The sequence below is a fragment of the Colobus angolensis genome, unplaced genomic scaffold, assembly GCF_000951035.1.
Source record: "Colobus angolensis palliatus isolate OR3802 unplaced genomic scaffold, Cang.pa_1.0 Scaffold16, whole genome shotgun sequence".
Taxonomy (NCBI): domain Eukaryota; kingdom Metazoa; phylum Chordata; class Mammalia; order Primates; family Cercopithecidae; genus Colobus; species Colobus angolensis.
Genome location: NW_012114710.1, coordinates 2,893,633 through 2,912,117, shown reverse-complemented (window position 1 = coordinate 2,912,117; position 18,485 = coordinate 2,893,633). Strand labels below are relative to the sequence as shown.

At 44.7% G+C, this 18,485-nt stretch overlaps 1 protein-coding gene across 2 annotated transcripts; it reads right to left on the bottom strand.

Moving 5' to 3' along the window:
• Nucleotides 1-638: 638 nt before the first annotated feature.
• GEM (GTP binding protein overexpressed in skeletal muscle) lies at nucleotides 639-13,942 on the bottom strand. 2 transcript variants are annotated; one of them, XM_011937025.1, is made up of 5 exons: nucleotides 13,687-13,942; nucleotides 11,768-12,104; nucleotides 4,725-4,801; nucleotides 3,410-3,614; nucleotides 639-1,975 (listed from the first exon to the last, which is right to left on the bottom strand). In XM_011937025.1, the coding sequence occupies exons 2-5, from the start codon at nucleotides 12,093-12,095 to the stop codon at nucleotides 1,698-1,700; spliced, it is 888 nt and encodes a 295-aa protein (XP_011792415.1). In that variant the 5' UTR covers nucleotides 12,096-12,104; nucleotides 13,687-13,942; the 3' UTR covers nucleotides 639-1,697. The 2 variants fall into 2 exon arrangements, with proteins under 2 accessions (XP_011792415.1, XP_011792416.1); XM_011937026.1 differs by having other exon boundaries at nucleotides 13,802-13,939.
• Between the last annotated feature and the right edge of the window lie 4,543 nt (nucleotides 13,943-18,485).

Here is an 18,485-nt window from a genome sequence, read left to right as displayed (position 1 = left end):
TGTCACCATCAGTGTGTGTCTGACTACAAACTCAGAAAGCTAGGGAGAAGAGAGTGAAATAGAGTGCATATAGGGCCAGAGAAGATGTGAAGGCAGAACACCAGGAAGTTCCATTCCAGCAAAAGGGCTGCATACAGCCACTGGATAGATGCCAAGTGATTAATGTCAAGCCATATTAATGTCAGAGACGAGAATTTGGTGAACGCTTTGCCTGGCTAGCTCTCGGGCTGGAAATCACTAGTTTCCTTTATTTTATTTCCCCCTAATCCTTTATAACTTCCTCTAATGCCTTAGTCAAGCTTAAGACCATGAGCCTCCAGGGAGCAAAGCGAGGCCCATCTGTTCAGTCAGGCATTTGCCAGACCAAAAATGTCAATCTGGCTTTTCCTATAACAGCATTGAGATGACCCCAAATACTTCCCAACAGTATCAGCCAAAAATAACTTTGCATTACTGTGAATCGTGATTCCAAAGCAGAGATGTCAGGGATACCCTTTAAAACGATAATGACTGGGCTATTGCTGGTGAGAAAAAAGAAAGAAAACAACAGGCATATGTCTCTTTGGAATGTGCTTGCTCTAAAGGCTGCATAAAAATAATCTTAATCATCTTGCTTGGGGAGGAAAACCAATCAAGAATGCCTTTTTTCAAATATTTTCTTTTATTATAAGATATATAGGTAAAAACTTGCATATTTTGAAAAAGATAGAAAATGGTAACAAAATGGATATTTTTCTTATTAAGAAATATGTTCATAAATATGCTTTATCAAATGTTAAAATGGTTATTTTCAAAATAATAATAAATAGAGCAGAGCTGTGACATACAGGGTCAACCAAAGTACTGGAAGTTTTTATGCTATATGTTTTATAAAAATTCAGACTTCTGATTATACATTAAAAATTGACATTTTGCACTACAGGGTATCAATAATTTTGATTTTAAAAATATTTTTATGATGGCTCCATGAATTCAAAACTAATAAAACATAAAAGGTGGTTTGACTAAGTAGAATCTGATTCAAATAATTTTCCCCTAAATAAGAAATTGTAAGATATAATTTTTGAGCCTATAAGGGATACATGTGTCAGTTCCCAATTCTACACATCTCAGCGGGCACTGAACAAAAATTGTTTGCCAAGCCTTTGTTTCCAGCAAGGTCCACATCATTTCTTTTCACAGTTTGATGGAACAATAATAGTCACGATTCTGATGAGCCTAGTCCTACAATTCTAGCTCCATCGATCTTAGATTCGTAGAAAGTTTTCTCTCCTTTGAAGAAACTGATTAACAGCTTTCTTACATTTGTTTATGACCCATTGGCCTCAAAGTCACATATCAGAACACTGGGGCAAAATTTTTCATGCGAACATTTCTTCTTCTAGGCATTCTTTGAAAGCTTTCCTTCTCTAGTATCCGGAAGAGAAGAAACACACGTGAACACCAAACACATCCTCTAACGAGTCCTGGGCGTTCAAACAGCAAGGTCAGGTTTTCCTGGAAATAAATACTGACTTTTTACAAAAATCTTCCATTTCCCAGGCATCATGTTGCCCACAAGGCTAATACGTCAGCTCCCTGCTACAATGGGGGAAACCACACCTAACAATACTAAAGTATCCAATCTAATATAGATTATTGGTCCCAATGGCCTTCAACAATGTCCATCGAAGGGACATCTGGGTGACTCTGGGTTCCTAGAGTACAGAGAGGTCATGGCAGGATTTGGACTTGAGCTTGAAGGCCATATTCTTGTTGTTTTTGGCCACGATCTTGCCCCAGAAGCGCCTGGCTTTCCTGGGCATGCTCTCCTTCCTTTTCTGGTAGGCCAATCGCCGCTCGTTCTTCTCCTTGCTGTCCCGCCGGAGGCGCACCTGCCGCACAATGCCCTCAAATAGCTCCTTCACGTTGTGCTGGACAGCTGCAGAGGTCTCGATGAACTTGCAGTCAAACACCACTGCACAGGCTCTCCCTTCTGGGAAGGAAAGAAAGAGGTGAGAGGGGCTGCAGAGCACAGTCCCGCACAGCACACAGTCAAGCTGGATGGTTCTTCGAGGTAACACTAAGTCAGCTGCACATGTAGTGGATAGAGGAGGCTGCTGCAGCACGGGCCCTCCCAGGGCATGAATAGAAAACGTCTCACTGGAGGATCCTTGGAAGTAAGGGAGACGGGCTTTAGACCTGGCCCACCATACATTCACTGTCCGAAGGTCCATTTCATCAAATACAGTGATATTTGTTATAACAGTAAAAGCCATATCCTTAGTTTACTGCAGACTTACAATGTGCCAAGACCAAGGCTAAGTTATTTATAAACGCTGTTTTCAATGTCCACAACAATCTTGGAAAATACATTATTATCCCTGTCGAATACATGAAGAAACTGAGGGGAGGCTCCTCTGCAGGTGAAGTTCACACAGCCTGTAAGTGGCAGTGAATCCAGGTCGGCTCAGTTCTCAAGCCCACACTCAACTCTTTCTCCTGACCCAGTTTCCAGAATTGGGAATAAGAATTCTACTACTTAGCTTTCCTCTCTTTAAAAAATAAAAATGAAAATGAAAATAAAGCAATCATGAGATATCTTGGGAAAAAATTGAGAATTGTACAAATGTGTAACACAGTTAAATTATACAAGCTTTTCTGTGACAGTCTCAATTGTAAGTATCTCATTGTGTTCAATGACCATGCATCAAGTTTTGGTTTGGGAAAAAAATGATTACTGCCTACAGTTGTGTCCTAGTAGGAAGACATTCCCAAACGAGCATGTACATTGTCTTTATCAGGTGTCTTTCCTCCTGAGCAGGGCCTGGCAATGCAGTATTTTAGTTTTATAATTGTATAAGGGATCAAATCTGAATTAGGCCAGTAAAATCTCAAGGGTTGTAAAAGCACTTGGGTGCCCACTCAGAAGACAGAGATTTTCCCTGAACTAAGTATGAAGAAGAATATGTGACCCCATCAGACTGATGCCTTAAATGAAATTTCAGAAGCCAGGGATGGGGAGTAGGAGAGTAGGACAGTGTTTCTAGGGCTTACAGGAACCAGAGGCAGCCAGAGTAGAATTCTTTTTCCTCAATGAAACTCTTTCTCACGGTTCCCCTAAATCAGAGTTCCCTATCCTTGCATGAAGATGCTACTTTCTTTTCCCTGTACTCTTGGAAATTCCAGGAAACTCCTTAAAAGCAGGAAGATTAGCATCCTGCAGGTAGACCAGATGGACAAAGGAGAGTAACTACTGTGGAGGAGACTGACTGGGACTGTAGGACTCCGAGAAACACGCCTAAAATTTCATTAGCATCTTTATGAGTTCCCAGATCCAGCCTCGTGGAAGGAGGGAAGAACCTGTGTCTGAAGGAAAATGCATGGGATCCAGTGACTGTTTCTACAGTATTGGCTCTGCTCCTCTTACCTGATACAGACACTTCCCGGCACCTCACTAAGTCACTTTTGTTGCCAACCAAAATTATGGGAATGTCCTCTGTCTGCCGGGCCCTGCGAAGCTGAATTCGCAGCTCAGAGGCCTTCTCGAAGCTCGCTCGGTCTGTGATTGAGTAGACAATCAGGTATGCGTCCCCGACCTGCATGCAGTGGTCGTGGAGCCATTCATTTTCCCCCTAATGAAACAATAAGATCTTCTGTGAGTTCAGTTACACCAGGGAATGAAGCATCAGTTTGCAAAAAAAACACTATGTGTGTCCTAAAGTACCCTTGCTGACAGGAGAAAGGAAGAAAATCACTTCCGACTCCCCAAAAGCATTGGTGTTCCATGCCTATAAGATGTCTGGTGGCTGTAAAAATTGCTAGCCTGTCCACTATTTATGCCAAAAGGTTTTTGCTTTTCAATACTTCTACAGCTTGATTTCATACATTACACAATTACTCTGCCAAACAGCATTTCCAACTTCTATTTAATCTACCATAATGAGCCTTTTCTGACTTCCCAAAAACTCCCTTTTGCCTTTTCCAAGTGATGAGATTAAGAACAGTTTTGTGGGACTAGGAGGGTTTTCAATAAACAGAAGTCTAGCGCATAGGTTCTGAAGTTTTTTGGTTTTTTTTGAGACGGAGTCTGCCTCTGTCGCCCAGGCTGGAGTGCAGTGGCCGGATCTCAGCTCACTGCAAGCTCTGCCTCCCCGGTTTACCCCATTCTCCTGCCTCAGCCTCCCGAGTAGCTGGGACTACAGGTGCCCACCACCTCACCTGGCTAGTTTTTCTTGTATTTTTTAGTAGAGACGGGGTTTCACTGTGTTCGCCAGGATGGTCTTGATCTCCTGACCTCGTGATCCGCCCGTCTCGGCCTCCCAAAGTGCTGGGATTACAGGCTTGAGCCACTGCGCCCGGCCAGGTTCTGAAGTTTTTAAAATCTTTAAAAAGCCAATGTTGAAGACTAGTATTGAGAATCTCAATATCTTCATATAAGATGGATTTATGTTATTTAAAATAACTGTCCATGCCTGTTTGTATTTTCCCTAAAACAAACTTTTTGGGTGTGTTTTTTAATAGAACTAAAGGCAAGTCACTACAACTTGCTTGTTATTCAGAACTCATTTGTTAATGACCTGTTCCTTAGAACAGTCTCCTTCTTCAGAAGTATGCTTTTAATCAAGAAAATGAGCCCACCTCATCTGGAACACCCACTGCATAGGACAAGGTCACCCTCGCACCAAACAGTTTGTTGAAAGGAAAGCCCTGAAGGAATTTAGAGAGCTACAGGCTCTGCATACCTTATTTTCCCACATATCCAGGAGTATAATTGTTGCACTTTCCCCATCAACCATCAGGGTTCGTTCATATGTATCTTCTAGAAAAGAAAGAACAAAGATATTGGAGTCAGGCAAATACGCAACACTTCTCCATGAGAGGGTCAGGTAGAAAACTATGCTAGAACATAAACTTACTAAATATGCAATTAATTATGTAAGTATACAAATATTTTCAAAGGCAAATTACTATTTTTTGTCACCTTCAACAACATTCTACATATAATTCCTCCAGTCCTTCTCCAGCAGAACGTCTCTCTAGAACACGTATCACTAAACCACATGGAGTAAAAGGCATTTGTTTGCATCATTCCTGGACCTTTTGTACGGGAAAATCATTTATGAGGATAAACTTACTTAAGAGCTTTTGACTCAGATTCAATGGTTAATGCCATGGGGAAACATTAACCACCCAGTGAAACTGTAAGCTGCATTTTCCTGAGTCCATTGTACCTTTCAGTGGGTAGTTACTGAACACTCACTAGCAATTTCAGGAGCTCTGAGCTCAGAGACATTGCTCCTCTTTGGACAAGTGCAAGAAAGAATCTTGGGACTCTCTCTGTTTTGGCTGTAGTTTTCTTCCTTTTCTTAAAAAAATGCTGTTCCCTAGGGCTTGTTTTCCCATCTTGAGTATAACAGAAATGCAGCCTCCAGCTCTACGTGGTAATGGAAACTTTCCTCCCTGCACTTGAGCCCAGATCGTGTGTAGGTGAAGGGTGAACACAGTACAGTGCAATGGGCCAAAGCAGTTCCAGCCTGGAAAATCCATGGGGAGCAGGCATAGAAAGGGGCGCAGTGGGATTTCTGCAAGTGGGATTTCACTCATCCCAATACCATTGAGCCCATCCCCACTCTATTTTCACAATGAGGTTTCCTGTTTTGAATTTCATCTTTTGAAAATTATGACTTTCATAATGATTTATCATTTTTCTTCTGGTTCTTTTTGTCTAGGATTTTTTCCCTCAAATATCCACAAGGCCTGTTCCCTTACCTCCCTCTGGGAGAGGTGCTTCCTGGCCATCCATTTAAAATTGCAACACTTCTCTCCCATAGTATTCCTTCCCTGTTTTATGTTTCTCCATCTCATCTATTGCCACCTAACATACAACACATTTAACTTACTTATTCTATTATTTTCTGTCCCTCCTACCCCTCCTCGTAATGTTAGGGCAGACATTTGCATCTGTGCTGTTTACTGTGTCCCCCAGCACATTGGTGCACTGCTGGTGCACAATAAAGTCTGTGCAGTGAACGAATGATAAATATAGCATTGTGGCTGCAAAAACAAGCAAACCTGAATTGGAATCCAGGTGCTATCCCTTGTGAACTCTGGGGGTCTGCACCACTCAGGCTCTGAGCCTCAGTGCAATGGGATTGATAATAGTACTCACACCTTGGGGCTATGTGACAATGACCTATATTAAGTCTGGGCACAAAGTAGAAACTCAATCAGTGTTAGCCATTATCACTTCTTCAGGTGGAGGAAGCTGGTTCTTACCATACTCAGCACTTCCTCACTACAGATCAATCCTAGCTTAAGAGAGCTACATTGGAACCAGGGCACTTCTTGTTTTACAATAGCGAGGGGTTTATGAAAAACACTGCTCCTGGTTTAATGCTTCATCATCTAAGAACTGGAATCAGGAGAGGTTTCCCTTCCTTAGGAAGGAAAACTTGGACAAATAAGAAGAGAGTTAACCAGGGATGTCCCTGTCTTTCTGTGAGTTTCCCCACCTCCCACAGCGTCATTCTTCTAATCAGTAAGTGTTTGCCCCCGGGGAAGTAAAACTCTGTCATGCCCATCGCGTGCCTTCTCACAATATGCAGAAGGAATGAGATCACAGTGGGACTATTTGGATTACCGGAGGTAGAGCCTCACAACCTCAACATGCAAATTAGACAATGCAACGGAGACCATCAGAGCCTGGGCAGCACAGAGCGGGGACGGCTTGACCGCTGCTTCCCTTCCCACCACAGGGTTCTTAGCTTTTCTCTAAAACCCCTCTCTGAACTCAGACAACTCCTTCAATGATGGAGGAACTTTCCCAGCCCACCACTCAGGTACAGGGAACTTGCTTGAGTGCTCAGTCATTCAAATAGAAATATACTGTGTTCCAGTCGCTGATGGGAAAAGAAAACCCAACTTTCTCCTGGCTTAAGAGATATCAGAACAAATCTAGAGAAAAAGTGGACCAAGGATCACAGCCATGAAAATAGAAACACGATGCTTTGCCGTTCTAGAAGTTTCCTGAGCGCCTCTAGTTTCCTGACAGGCTCTGATCTTACCTTTGCCTGAAAATTACTGTGTTGGAGGCCTGGGAGGCTAAAACAATCCATCTCCTCCCTGCTCAGCACGTGTGCTCCCCTTTTTATCCCCCACTCCAGTACATGAGTTTAGATATGGCCACTGGCTATGTGTACCAGGACCCTTCCAGCACACATGGCATCCCAACTGAAGACTCTCCCCTAACCAGGTGCAAGCCTGGGAGTAACCAGAGCTCCAGGTTTCTCTTCATCTAAGTTGCTCAGCTCATCTTTTATCCTTTTCAAGTGCTAATCAGGTGAGAAGAAGGGAAGGAAAGGAATACCAGACTCTAGGAGAGCTCTTTGAAATTTGCTTCCAGTAAAGGTGTGGAGAAAGGTTTGGATACTGATTAGCCTCTGTGAAGCTTTTCAGTAATCTGGGTCTAGGGACACCCCCACTTCTCCAGTGCACTGGAAGAAAGCTGGGGTGTCTGTGCACTCTCTATGTAGCAAGAGAACTCATGCTGATGGGGACGGACAGAGGTTCTATAAAGGGTGATGGTGGTCAGTAGCCACTTTCTCTAGACCAGTGTGTCTTTCCTCATTTGATCCCCCTGACAGACTCTCTCCTTAACCGAACTTTAGTCAGGCTCCTCTGAATCCTCTTCTCTACCGGGCCTCCACCCTGGGCTTCCATTTCCATCCTGGCAGAATCCAGCTTTAGCAAGAATCCTGCTAAGTTAGTTAAGTGAGAATCCCTCACCTTCAATATCTGATCAAATTCCTCACCCACCACCTCTGATGTCTAAGTCCTTGGCCTGACTTCAGCAAGAATCCCCCCTAACCTTGACGTCTCCTCTTAATAATTTTCCATCCTCTGACCCCCTCCCACCTGCTCCTTGGCCAAGTGCCCAGTTGCTCTTCTTGTATTTGGAGTTGAGCCCCATCTCTCCCCACTATTGGGATGCCTATTGCAATGGCCCTGAATAAGGTCTTCCTTACCATGTTAATAATTTTTTTGTTAACGCCTCTTGTGCTTGGAGGTGAGGCCCCTTCTGCCCGAGACTGGCTCTAGTGCTGTGTGTGGAACCCGCCCAAGTGTTCTCTCACTGCCAGAACCGACTCCTGCAGCACCTCTAAAGTTCCGAGACTCCAGCATCCCTCTCCCTGAAAACTTTCAACTGCTTCCAGCTTTCATAGCTCAGGGGATCCCAAGGAACCTCGGAAGAAATGCCTGCTCTACAAATACTGTCTTCTCCTTTACTGGCCCAGTCCCCTCTGCACAGCTCCAAGGGCCCCAGCCAACAGTGACCAAGGTGGACAGGGGCCACAAGCAAGGAAACCGCCACTTTTGAAAGATAAGCACATCAAAAGGAAATGGTAGATTCAGAATTAGTTCAGCTCTAACTAATGCTCATTTTGTACTTACTATGTGCCAGGCACCATGCTCCACGCTCAACGTGTTATCTCCTTTAATCCTCGTAACACCCTATGAAGGAGGTATTACCCCAATTACACTAATGAAGCAGCTTGAGGAGGCTAAGTGGCTTGTCCAAGAGCACCCAGCTAAGTCAGTGTCAGAGCTGTGTCTAAACCCATTCATCAAACCCCAAGCCCAATAAGACTTCCATACTTTGCTGTATATATGTGCTGTATATATGTGCCTTCCTACCTAGCTCAGGGCTTCCAAATCATAGTTGTTCCTAGGGTCCAGCTCAGAGACCATCTCTTCCATGAAGCTTATTTTATTTTATTTTATTTTACTTATTTTATTGAGATGGAGTTTCACTTTTGTTGCCCAGGCTGGAGTGCAATGGCGAGATCTCAGCTCACTGCAACCTCCACCTCCTGGGTTTAAGCAACTCACCTGTCTCAGCCTCCTGAGTAGTTGGGATTACAGGCACCTGCGGATTACAGGCACCTGCCACCATGCCCGGCTAATATTTTATATTTTTAGTAGAGATGGGGTTTTACCATGTTGGCCAGGCTGGTCTTGAACTCCTGACCTCAGGTGATCCACTTGCCTCAGCCTCCCAAAGTGTTGGGATTACAGGTATGAGCCACCATGCCCAGCCAACCATGAAGCTCTTAAATCCACAGTCAGAGGTAATGTTTTCACCTCTGAATTCCCACAGCACTCTCCTTACAACACTTTCAAGACATCACATTCTATCTCAATTTCTACTTGGTGTATACATTATGCTCCATCGCATACTGTGAGCATCTCCGCAGAAGAAGCCCCATGACTATAACTCTTCGCATGTCCCCGGAGTGCCTCGCCAAGCTCTCTGCTATACATTCAGTAACTTCTTAGGAATGAATGAATGAATGGCATTCAGTGTGTACAGAGAGTCATAAGATTACTGCAGTATAATTATAACAATATCCATCTTTATTAGGAGAAATAATTATGAGAATATTATGTCGATTTTTTTCTTATAGTAGATGCTGATTTAAAAAAAAAATGTAGGGGTGTGCCTTAGAAAACCTTCCTCTTGGGAAACAAAGCCAACTAGTGATTCCAGCAGGTCCTACAGATTCTCTGTGAAAGAAGCTAGGGAAAGGATTCCCTTTCTCTCTTGTGATTGAACCCAAATCCTGTGTCTTTTCATGGTCCCCTGAAGCCCCAGGATCAGCCATATGCCTGATGCCCAATGTGCTGTCATATTGGGCATCTCTGTCTCTCTCAACAAAGAAGTTCCCAAAATATCTGGGAAGCCTACCTTTCCAAATTCCAGGTATGAGTCAGTCTTCTTAACATTTTATGCCTATGGGAATAGTACCTCTGGATACATTCTAATGGACAAACATTTTTTAAAGCCTACTATCCACTAACTTTTTTCAATTCTTCCCTCTTAAAAACAAAACAAAACAAAAACCTCCCAGTCGATCTCTTCCTTATGTCAATGCCCAAAGCACTGTATTGTTACTGCTTAAAGTATTAGTTAATGTGACCCTGCTCTGCAATATAGCCACTGACACTTAGCTCATTATTAGGGAGCATGGTATACCTCATCCATCACCATGTACCCCAGAGCTTAGGACAGAGCCAGCTGTGCGGCTGATGCCCAGTGCGCTGTCATACTTAGTATTTGGAAGCTAAATCCTGGGGCTGCATGGGGCCATGAAAAGACACAGGATATGGGTTCAATCACAACTAGATTTGAATCCTGGTCATACCATGTACTAGTTTTTTTCACCCTGGGAAAGTCACTTGACTTTGTAAGCCTCCATTTCTTCACCCATGAAATAGGTATATTAATGCCAGATTGATTCAAGTATTATCAAAAACATGTGCGGGAAGTACTTAACACAGTGCCTGGCACATAGCAAGTTCCCCAGAAATGGTAAAATGAACTGAATTAAGATTGCAAAATCCCAAATTCTAAATCCACCTTCCTTATTGGGTGATTCTGGATAAGGCTCTTGGTCTCCCTGAGACTTAGTTTACTTATGACTACAAGAACTTTGTGAAGACCAAAATAAACATCAGCAGATATAAGGCACCTAACAAAGTGCCTCTCCCATTGCAAACATTCACTCTAAATGTCAGTCCCTTCCTCCCGTTTCTCTTTCCTAGCAAGTCACCTGGCAGCCTTTACAAAGAAAGAGGGAATCAGTTGTACAACACTGGCCCTATTTCTCCCTTTACTCTTGTGAGATTCCAGGAACCAGGAGAGAAATCGATGTTACATCAATGAGTCATCATTTATAGCCCAGTTCCTGAGCTGCCTCATGAAGCAGTGAACTCCTTGACACTGAGACAGTCAAGAGGAATAAAACCTCCAGATGAGATGGGCTGTGGGTAGTGAGGAATAGTATTAATATGCATCAATGCAGGGGAGAACTGAGTCATCACTGAGACACCTCCCTACTCTGTGATTCAGTTGTGAGTCGCGACAGAACACAGACCATGTGACTTGGGGAAACACTGAGCAGTGCTTCCTTTATTTCTGTAGCTGTGAATAGGGACACGTAACTACCCTGGTCGCATACATTCAGACTGAAGCCGTGGCTGAAAGACACTTTATGGACAGCATTGGCTATCAGGATCTTCATATTACTTAGCAAAACATAGGGCTGTACTTTACCCCTAGCTGAAGAATACATGCATTTTGAGATAATGTCACCTCAAAACAGTTTTGGAAATAGGCTAGGTTCCAATCAATAAATAGATGAAATGAAATTGTACAGGGAAAATTGTCTTGAAAAGCTGTCAGACTCTATACAAAATATCATTGTTATACTTCACATTTTAAAAAATTATTATACTATTTCAAATACAGATTTTGAACTATTTTACACCCACAAAAGTTTCTAATATTGGTAGAAGCAAACTGATCAAGCCATCCTAACAGCTTTTCCAACTGGCTTGTTTTAGGTATAACCATGGAAAAAGGCTGTGCCTATACTGATTTCTGGGAAGAATGTTCAAGTCAGAGTCAGCAGAAGTCAGAGGTGGGGCGCTGACCCTCTGGCTATGCCCTCTCTAATCAGCCTTCCCCCACCCATTTAGAACTGAAATCTGAAAAATTCCCTTTCTGGCCCAGGTTCAATAGATTTTGGTCCTGTCTACAAGCTTTTTCATTTTATTGCCCTGAGAGCCTGTGCTTGGGCTTTTCTGGAGACTCAGCTCCCCCATCAATTGTGTAAAATGCATAACCTTAGCTCCCAACTCTGCAGGTAAATAAGCCACCCACCTTCACTCTTTCTTCCTGGGCCGTGCCTGATGAAAAGAAGCCCACTGGGGCTGGAACACCTACCTCCCAGCACCTCGCAGTCGCTGTCCATGCTGTCATGCACACCTGCAAAGATGTTGGCCAGAGTGGACTTGCCCACCCCCTGCTCCCCTATGAGCACCACTCGGTAGTAGGTGTTCCCTGACTCAGAGGAGATGACCGAGTCTGTGGAGTCAGAGGACCAGCTTCGGCGGCAGTGGTCCTCAGGGGCAGCAGAATGGCGGTTGCGGTGGCTGTACTGGTGGGGCTCTTTCTGGACCATCAGATGCCTGCCATCGGCTGGGATGCTCCAGCGCTGCTGCTGCGGCTGCATGCCCACAGTGCCCTGGCGCATGGTGACATTCAGAGTCATCGTTGGGTCCTGGGGAGCAAAGCAGCCAAGATGGCAGCATTAGTAAGCATGAGTGAGAGCTCTGCTCAAATACATGGTCAGTCATCAGTAATATTATATTAGATGAGATGAGAAGCAAGTATCCCCAACATAAAAAACAACAATTAAACACTCTCCAAACCCCAACAAGACAGGCTTTCAACTGGACACACACACATACACACACACTGCCCACACTGTCAGTAACCAGCTCCTCAGGCAGACTGTCACTTGCATGGAAAAAAAAAACTGTTAACATCAACCACTGCCCATGGAGCTTACCCCTTCCTCAAAGCAGACTTGGATCAAAGAAGAGCTGCACTCAGAGCTGGCACAAAGGCAGCTGGAAAGAACCAGCAGCCTCCAGAGATGACTTGAAAAGCAACAAGTTAATGTTGCTGGGGACCAACTGGTCAGGTTAGCTGCTCTTGTCTAAACTTGGCTCTTAATTGCACCAGCGTCCAGCAGGTTTTGTGCCTCAGTGGGAAACACGTGGCAATGACATCACCCCCACCCCTCCCCACCACAACCCTGGCTGGACTGGACAGGCACTTATTGGAACTTCCATGTTTAGTAAAGTTGCTTTGATGCTCTCCAGCTGCCTGGAGAGCATCCACCTGCCATTATTGGGGGTAGAAGGGAAATTTTCTGTTTAAAGTTTATGCCTCAGCTGTGCCCTCTTATCCACAGATACCACTTTTAAAGCATCCCAGCTCCAAACCGAGACACCCTGGCAGAGAAATGATCTGCTCATGTTCAGACCTAGCAAATTTGCACAGAAAGTGCCTCATTCTTAACAAATCACGTCCATTCTCAAGAGTTCTTTAATTCAACTCAGATTCCTTTTTTGAGACAGGGTCTTGCTCTGTCACCCAGGCTGGAGTGTAGCAGCATGATCACAGCTCACTGTAGCCTCCAACTCCCAGGCTCAAGTGATCCTCCACTTCAGCCTCCCAGGGAGCTGGGACTACAGACCCGCACCACCACGCCCACTAGTTTTATTTTTATTTTTATTTTTATTTTTTGGTAGAGACGGTGGTCTCACAATGTTGCCCAGGCTGGTCTCCAACTCCTGGGGTCAAGTGATCCTCCTGCCTCGGCTTCCCAAAGTGCTGAGACCACAGGCCTGAGCCACCATTCTCAGCCCCCCTTCTTGAAGCAAATCAGAAGGCTGAAGACTTCCCTAAATGATATTCAACAACTTCGCTACAACTTTCCCTTTGCAGACTGCCTCCCCTAGCCGGAAGGTCTGTTTTTCTGGCTACTGGCGACGAAGTATAAGTACGCACATTGCAATCAGCAAGATGCACAAACACTGCTCTCCCACCCTCACCCCCACACTCCATACCTCAACACCTCGCCACTAACCAGGACGACCAGCTGGTTTTTTAGTCTCAAAAGCAGCACCTCAGTTGGCAGACTTACATTCAAACAACAAATACATAAAGCATCATTAAGGGCTGCCCTCTCTGACCACTCGATCTGTAGGAGGAGGTGACTCTCCTACCGAATTGAACTAAGGAACCTGCTGATGAGAAGCGACATCCTTTGCACTTGAAGCTCTGACCCCCACCAGAAAATCCCAGCGCAGAACGCACGCTTCAGGGGTTCTTTTCTTAACTTCGAAAGTTCTGCGGACTGGGAAACTCCCACTCTCTCCCTTCTCCGTCCCGGGCCGCCCCCCTTACTTGGCTCGGCCGGATCGGCGTCGGGGCGTCAGCGTATCGCGTGGGTCCGCGCTGGGATACCCGGGCCAACGAGCGGGTAGTGCTGCGCTGTGCCCGCCGTCCGTGCCCACCGCTTGCAGCCGCCGTGGCCGGGCGGTTTATAACTAGCCCAGCCGACCCGCCGCGGGGCTTTTCCGTGACGTCAGCGCCCCCGCCGGGAGGGGCCGACTCTGCAGCAAACTCGGAGTTGCAGCCACTTGGCTAAATCCGTTACTCGCAGTCATGTGACCCCTTCTCTCTCCATTTAAAAAATAATGACAGTTCAATCCTGGGCCTCCTTTATTTTGTTTTATTTTCTTTTTTACCAGGTGAACACAGGAAAATGGAAAAATACTCTAAGTGCCACTTAATCGTCCTTCCCAGCAAAGCACTTGCAAGCTGGCGGGATAAAGGATGGAGGGAGAAGCAGGTTTGAGTTGAGAGCTCAGCTTTGCCAAGAAAACAGGGATCAACCTGGAATGCGCAGAGACTTTAGCCTCCAGGATAAGACTGCAGCCACCTTGAATGGCCAAGGCTTGTTTTAACCGCATCTTCTGCAAGGAAAACAGCCTCTGTCACCTTCTCTCTGGATAGGGGGAAGCAGATGGAGCCCCACAAGGCTTTGTTTCCCTTCTCTGGCAAGGATCCAGAGAGAAGGGGCCAGAAAGAGGTGAGGAAAGAGGACAAGACCTTGAAAAGGGCAGTTTGGGAAAACAATTTAATTGAGGATCCAAGCAGATTGTGCTAAATATTGTTGGCCCTCCTGCTCTGGGCCAGAATGCTGAGGCTCCTCAATCAGGGAATGTAATCAGCATCTCAATCACCAGCATCTCTGTACCAGGCTCCCTGGCAAGGCTACACCTTGGGCATGAGCCAATACAGCCTGGCTATGGGGAGGAGCACTGAGCCCAAGTCCCCTATGAGAGACTCCTGTGAACAAAGGGCACAGGATAATAACTACTACTACCATTTACTATGTACCTCTGAGGACTTCTGCTTAGTAGGTACTGTTAGGACTCCTGGGACCTTAATCCTTACTACACTCCCGCAAGGTAGCTCAATTGCTACCATCATTGTATGGAGGAGGAAGAAGACATAGGGCCAGAGAACTTGCCCAAGGTCATACTGCTGGTATAAGTGGCAGGGTCAGGACTCAAAGCCTGGTTTGCCTGAGTCTCTGCACTGCACCACTAAGTGAAGGATTTCAATGACCTCTTTCCGGGGACATGGGTATTTCCCAGATGCTGTGTTTAGAGATGATGCTGGCCTCTCCAACATATCCGTCCACTTTTTCAGCCAGCTTCATCTCTGGGTTGACTGGTGGCTCCGGGAAGCAGCCAAAGGCACCAGCATCTATTGAAGCAACTCGACTCTGCTGTGATTAGAGTCGATTCACAGTTATCCTGCAGGCATTTATCTGCTTTGGAAATTAGCTACATGACCAGCTGCTGAGACTTGCCAGGTCCCAAGCTAGCAAAGGTGGAATCCACAGAGTAATGAAAACTTAGAATTCTTTTAGTCTCAGGTGTTGTGGCCCCAATCTCCTACTTATCTTATACATAAGAAACCTGAGACCTAGAGAGATGATGACCGCTTAGGACATGGCAGAGCTGGAACTACAACCTGGGGATCATAATTCTCTGGATGCCCTTTGCTTCTGTCAAGTTTTTCTTCTGGGTTTAGCTGACAGAGAGTGGCTACAGATGTGGGGAAAGGAAAAAGGGAGGAGATGAGGGTGAGGAGAGATCATCTCCAAGGGTATATCACTGACTCCATTCTAAAACACATGTAATTGATGAATAATCTGCGTTTCAAAATGTTCCATGCTTTTTCCATACTGACACTCCTACTCTGTCAACTGGTCTCGACAGAAACATCATAGGAGTAAAAACTAAGAAGAAATGAGTTTATAAGCATATGATATAGTTTCTCAGTTCTACTTGTGCCCATTGATAAGAACCTGATACTTCACATTCATAAGAACCTAATTCTGGCCAGGCGCGGTGGCTCATGCCTGTTATCCCAGCACTTTGGGAGGCTGAGGAGGGTGGATCACGAGGTCAGGAGTTCGAGATCAGCCTGGCCAACATAGTGAAACCCTGTCTCTACTAAAAACACAAAAAAATAGCCGGGCGTGGTGGCGGACGCCTGTAATCCCAGCTACTCAGGAGGCTGAGGCAGGAGAATCGCTTGAACTTGGGAGGTGGAGGTTGCAGTGAGCCAAACTTATGCCATTGCACTCCAGCTTGGGCAACAGAGCAAGACTCCGTTTCAAAACAAAAAACAAAAAACAAAAAAAAACCCAGCTAATTCTATACCTAGGCAATATCTACTATGAAATATTTGTCATTGGTATATGTGAAACATACAAAAGAAAATGAACTCCAACGACTGGGGAAGAGGAAGGGGGCACACAGAAATGTTGTGTTTGGATAATAGAACAATTTTTATATTTTTAAAATTGTTTGTCTCACAAGAAGCTACACGAACACAAACAAGAAAACTAAGAGTCTTGACTGAATGACAGTTAAGTTGGAGTAACTATTCAGAGAAAAATCATAGTTATACTTCACAAAAAGCACATCTGAGAGCCAAATCTCATCTAGCCAAGTCCCAGATCCCTCAACCAGGATTCCAGCTCACTGGGATCATCTTGAGGGTGTGGAGCTGGAGAGAAAAAGTAGAATCAGGGCATTTGGGTAAGTGGCAAGTTTTGAAGAGGAAAAATTGGCAGAATGTTGTTTCTTGTTCTATGAATTATTCTCTCCATGTTCTTTCTGCCAGCATTTGAAGGCTTCCTCAGTTTCTAGCTACAATGAGTAGCTCAAGAGTATAGCAAAGAGGCAGAATTCAAAGCAACAAAAATAACTCACGTTTACTGGCCAAAATACATGCCTATCTCAGCTAACCTGCATCACCCCTGCAGTTACCCATATTCTATGGAGAAACGCGCTGAGGAATGAGGTTAAATAACCAGCCCAGGGTCACAGAGCGGTTAGGTGGCAGATCTGCACTCTCTGGGGCCGAAGTCTTAACTGCTGTTCTAATTACAGTAGGAGATATATGTCACTCCTCGTTTCCATACTAGCCCCACCTTGGTCTACCACCTTCCTAAAACACTCAAAAGAGAAGTTTTTGTCTGATTGGCCCATGACCTTCACTGGGCCACCTGTTCCTAGTGGGCAGGGTTACTCTACTTAAAGGCATGAGCCATCCTCTCCTCTCTCTTTCCTCCACATCCCTGCCATAGGAGAGAAGGTGACCTTGGGGTCCTTTCGGGGACTCTGCCCACTACTCTGCCACTGTCACTGTCACTTAGCATGTAGACTTGAGCAACCAGGTCCCATGATTTCAAATGAGATGAGAAAGGAAGGAAAGAGTTAGGGAAAGAATAGAACCTTTGACCAGGGTTGTAAATCAGGGCATCCGGGACTTGCACAGACATTAAGATAATATTACTTTGAAGACCATGTCTTGAAAACTCTAAGAGGGAGAGATGATGGGTAGGTTCAGGATCTGTACATGCTTGAGTCCATCATTCTATTCTAAAAGCTGTAATTCTATTCTGAAAGCAACAGAATCATCTATACTATAGACTTACTACAACCAAGGTCATGCCTGCCCAAGCCATCAAGTAAATGTTACTCAGTGGTAAAGGAGACGCCATGCAAACATTCTCCCTTTCCCAACAACAAGGAGGTAGATTATAGACTGAACACTGAGTAGGTGACAAATTCAATGGATTTTTTTCCTACTATTTTTTTAATTTTTTTTTTCTTTTTTCTTTTTTTTTGTATGTTTTTTGATAGAGTTGATGGGTGCAGCACACCAACATGGCACAAGTATACATATGTAACAAACCTACACGTTATGCACATGTACCCTAGAACTTAAAGTATAATAATAAAAATAAAAAAATAAAAAAAAATAAAAAAAAGAGATAGAATCTTGCTATGTTGCCTAGGCTGGCCTCACCACTCACAGGCTCAAGTGATCCTCCAGCTTCAGCCTCCTGAGTTGCTGGGACTATAGTTGCTGGACTCTGTTTTGCATTTTAATGCCTTTAGGCAAAGCATGCTGGCCAGTTTCCCACAATCCTTACTAATCCTCAATATATTCTACTCCAAGCAGTTTCTCTCATTTATACTTTCTACCTGGCCCCTAAAGGCATTTGACTTTGTGACCTTTGCCTAGGCTGAAAGAAATGGTAGGGGATTTAACATCAGAAAAGGAGGTTCAAATCCAGGCCCTTCCTCTTATGCATGTGATGCTGGGGATGTCACCAAGCCCCAGAGGCCTTGGCTTCTGCTGTTCTGAGGACTAAAGAGTTACAGAATGTGAAAGTGCTTGTTAACCACGGAGCACTATGTCAATGAGAGTGATTACGATTATGACGCAGGAGCCAAGGATTGAAGCTCAGCCACCTGCCCTCGGTTTTGCTGCCTCTTAAGGCTCCAGCTAAATTAATCCAGCAGAATTCAAGACACATGGGGTGGAGGGAGGATGGGTGAGAAATGTGCTCATAGATGTTACTAGGAAAATATCATTAGCTAGGAGGTTGTTGTAAACAAGAAGATGGGGGCCAAATACCCAGCACACATCATAGGTCTCCACCAGCCACAAAAACACTCAGAGGAGGAGCTGGGTGGGAGGCAATTTGCAAAGT

Bases quoted from the DNA above. Each gene is read 5' to 3' on its own strand.
- GEM (XM_011937025.1), bottom strand. From the start codon at position 12,095: ATGACTCTGAATGTCACCATGCGCCAGGGCACTGTGGGCATGCAGCCG. The intron at 3,615-4,724 runs GTATGCAGAGCC...TTGTTTCATTAG, and splicing joins TGGATATGTGGGAAAATAAG to GGGGAAAATGAATGGCTCCA. The intron at 1,976-3,409 runs GTAAGAGGAGCA...TTTCCTTCCCAG, and splicing joins CCGGGAAGTGTCTGTATCAG to AAGGGAGAGCCTGTGCAGTG.